This window comes from Capsicum annuum, unplaced genomic scaffold (assembly GCF_002878395.1).
Source record: "Capsicum annuum cultivar UCD-10X-F1 unplaced genomic scaffold, UCD10Xv1.1 ctg53420, whole genome shotgun sequence".
Lineage (NCBI taxonomy): Eukaryota > Viridiplantae > Streptophyta > Magnoliopsida > Solanales > Solanaceae > Capsicum > Capsicum annuum.
Window position 1 is genome coordinate 1 of NW_025861538.1, and position 2,055 is coordinate 2,055.

The 2,055-nt window shown below is 36.7% G+C and overlaps 1 protein-coding gene across 3 annotated transcripts; it reads left to right on the top strand.

The window, feature by feature from the left end:
- Nucleotides 1-24: 24 nt before the first annotated feature.
- Nucleotides 25-1,242, top strand: LOC124893065 (ABC transporter C family member 4-like; the record flags this gene model as incomplete). 3 transcript variants are annotated; one of them, XM_047404198.1, is given in 4 exon segments in its annotated part: nt 25-120; nt 202-296; nt 407-649; nt 766-1,242. In XM_047404198.1, coding segments are annotated over 2 exon segments (179 nt in total), but the record flags the coding sequence as incomplete, so codon positions are not given.
- Between the last annotated feature and the right edge of the window lie 813 nt (nt 1,243-2,055).

Consider the following 2,055-nt stretch of genomic DNA (forward strand, 5'->3'; position numbering starts at 1 on the left):
ATCCATTGCTTAGTACAGGATACCAATCCCCTTTAAAGTTAGATGAAGTGCCTTTGCTTCCACCTGATTTCCAAGCTGTAAGAACGTCAGAGTTTTTACAAAAAAATTTCCCTAAGCCAGGTGAAAATATGAAGTATCCTGTATAAATAACATTGATCTGATGTTTCAGGAAAAACGTAATAATTAGTTTCCTTGCAATAGTGCAGTTGTCTGATATATATGTCGGAACAACTCTAATCCGAAGTTTCATTGCTACTGCTTCTGTGGATAGAACAAAACTTTGAGCCCGATTCAAAGTACGACATCTTTTCTACTCTACGTCCTTATTTTTGACATATTCTGTGCTATGTAAACTTACAAATTGAAAATAGCGGTAAATAACAATTTTATTTTTTCTTATGACAAGTGAATCCGCAGCGCTGCACCACCCGCCCAGGTTAAATTCCCACTGATGTGTCGACTAATTCTACATCCAACCTTTTCGGCAAACAGGAAGCGTCTTCATTTCTCTGCAATATTTACAAGAGCCAGTCAACAGTGTTCTGCAGAAGATTTAGTACCTTGGAAGTTACCAACCACCTCAAGAACCCAGGATACATGGAAGTTTTCTGTATGACCTCTTCTATGCTAAGATACAATTCCAAGACATGTACTTATTCTAGCTTTTTTCGAATGTCTGTTGTCTGAAGTTTCTACAATAGGGTAACTCTTTTCCCACCAGTGACATGTCTGACTAATTGTACTCCCAACCTTTACTGCAAACAGGAAGTGATCTTCATTCCTCTGCAATTTTTACAAGAGCCATTCAACGGTGTTTTGCAGAAGATTTAGTACCTTGAAGGTTACCAACCACCTGAAGAACCCAGGATACATGAGAAGTTTTCTGTGTGATATCTTCTATGCGAGGAAATCACAAGTTATTGCAGTTGGTGGTAGCACCTCCTGGTTTGGGAAACTCGAGGTGATTGCACCATGAGTACGTTTTGAATGTGTCAATGAAAAATGAACTTTGGCTATATGTACTCTTCTGGCTGGGTGTCAATCGTCATGTTCAGATGAACCTGTTGACAACCTCTTTTTAATTTAAATTGGAGCCAAAGTAGTAACAGTGTTCTTGGAACAAAAAAAGTACGAAAAGATGAAAAATAGTATCATTTATTCATATGAAGTTTCAAATATATCATAAAGAAGCATGTGTAGAGAACTTACTTAGTCCAATTAACGATAGTTGCTTTCGTGCCATTTTGTTTCGCACAAGGTAATTCGACTAACAAGAACAAGCCAAAGCTTCATGTTGTGCTGCCTCCCCCTGCCTCAACATCAAAAGTGCATTATGGTAGTAATCCCCGCTAAAGTTCGTACTCAACAGCAGAACTTGAATTCTTCTCCTCCTGACAGCCTGCTACAGCCCAGACACTCACACTACCATTCTACCCTTGTCCGCGAACTCCACACCTTTCTATCTAGGGTCATGTCCTCAGAAAGCTGAAGCTACTCCATGTCACAGACTGAAAAATTTTAGCTCGAAATTATTGGAACAATTCTTAACATCCGAAAAATTAATCAAGTTCTTTTTTTGACCTCTTAATTCTAGTGTTTAAGTGCATAGATGTTTTACTCATTCAGGTTTAGTTAACTTATAAGAATCATATTGAGTTTTTTTTTTTGGATGAAGAATCATATCAATTTATATGCACACTTGTGAATTAAATTGTTAGAGCATGTTATTTAGTGTTTCCATCCTGAACTATAAACGAAATTGTTGAGACACGCTCTAACTTAAAGGGGTTCCTATTATCCCTAGACTAATTAATGTAATTGACGACAGCAATATTGGAACATAAATGGGCGGATTCACAACGCTGGTTTTGTGGATTCACCATCTGAATCTAATAGTTTTTGCCAGAACCTGTATATATATATATTAAGAAATCACTGAATATCCATTAATATTTTGAATTGAGAACCCATAGTTTTTAAGTTATGTACAACGGAATTTACTACAGTAACCAAACACTGTATTAGTTATACAGAGATTATATAATCATTAACAGA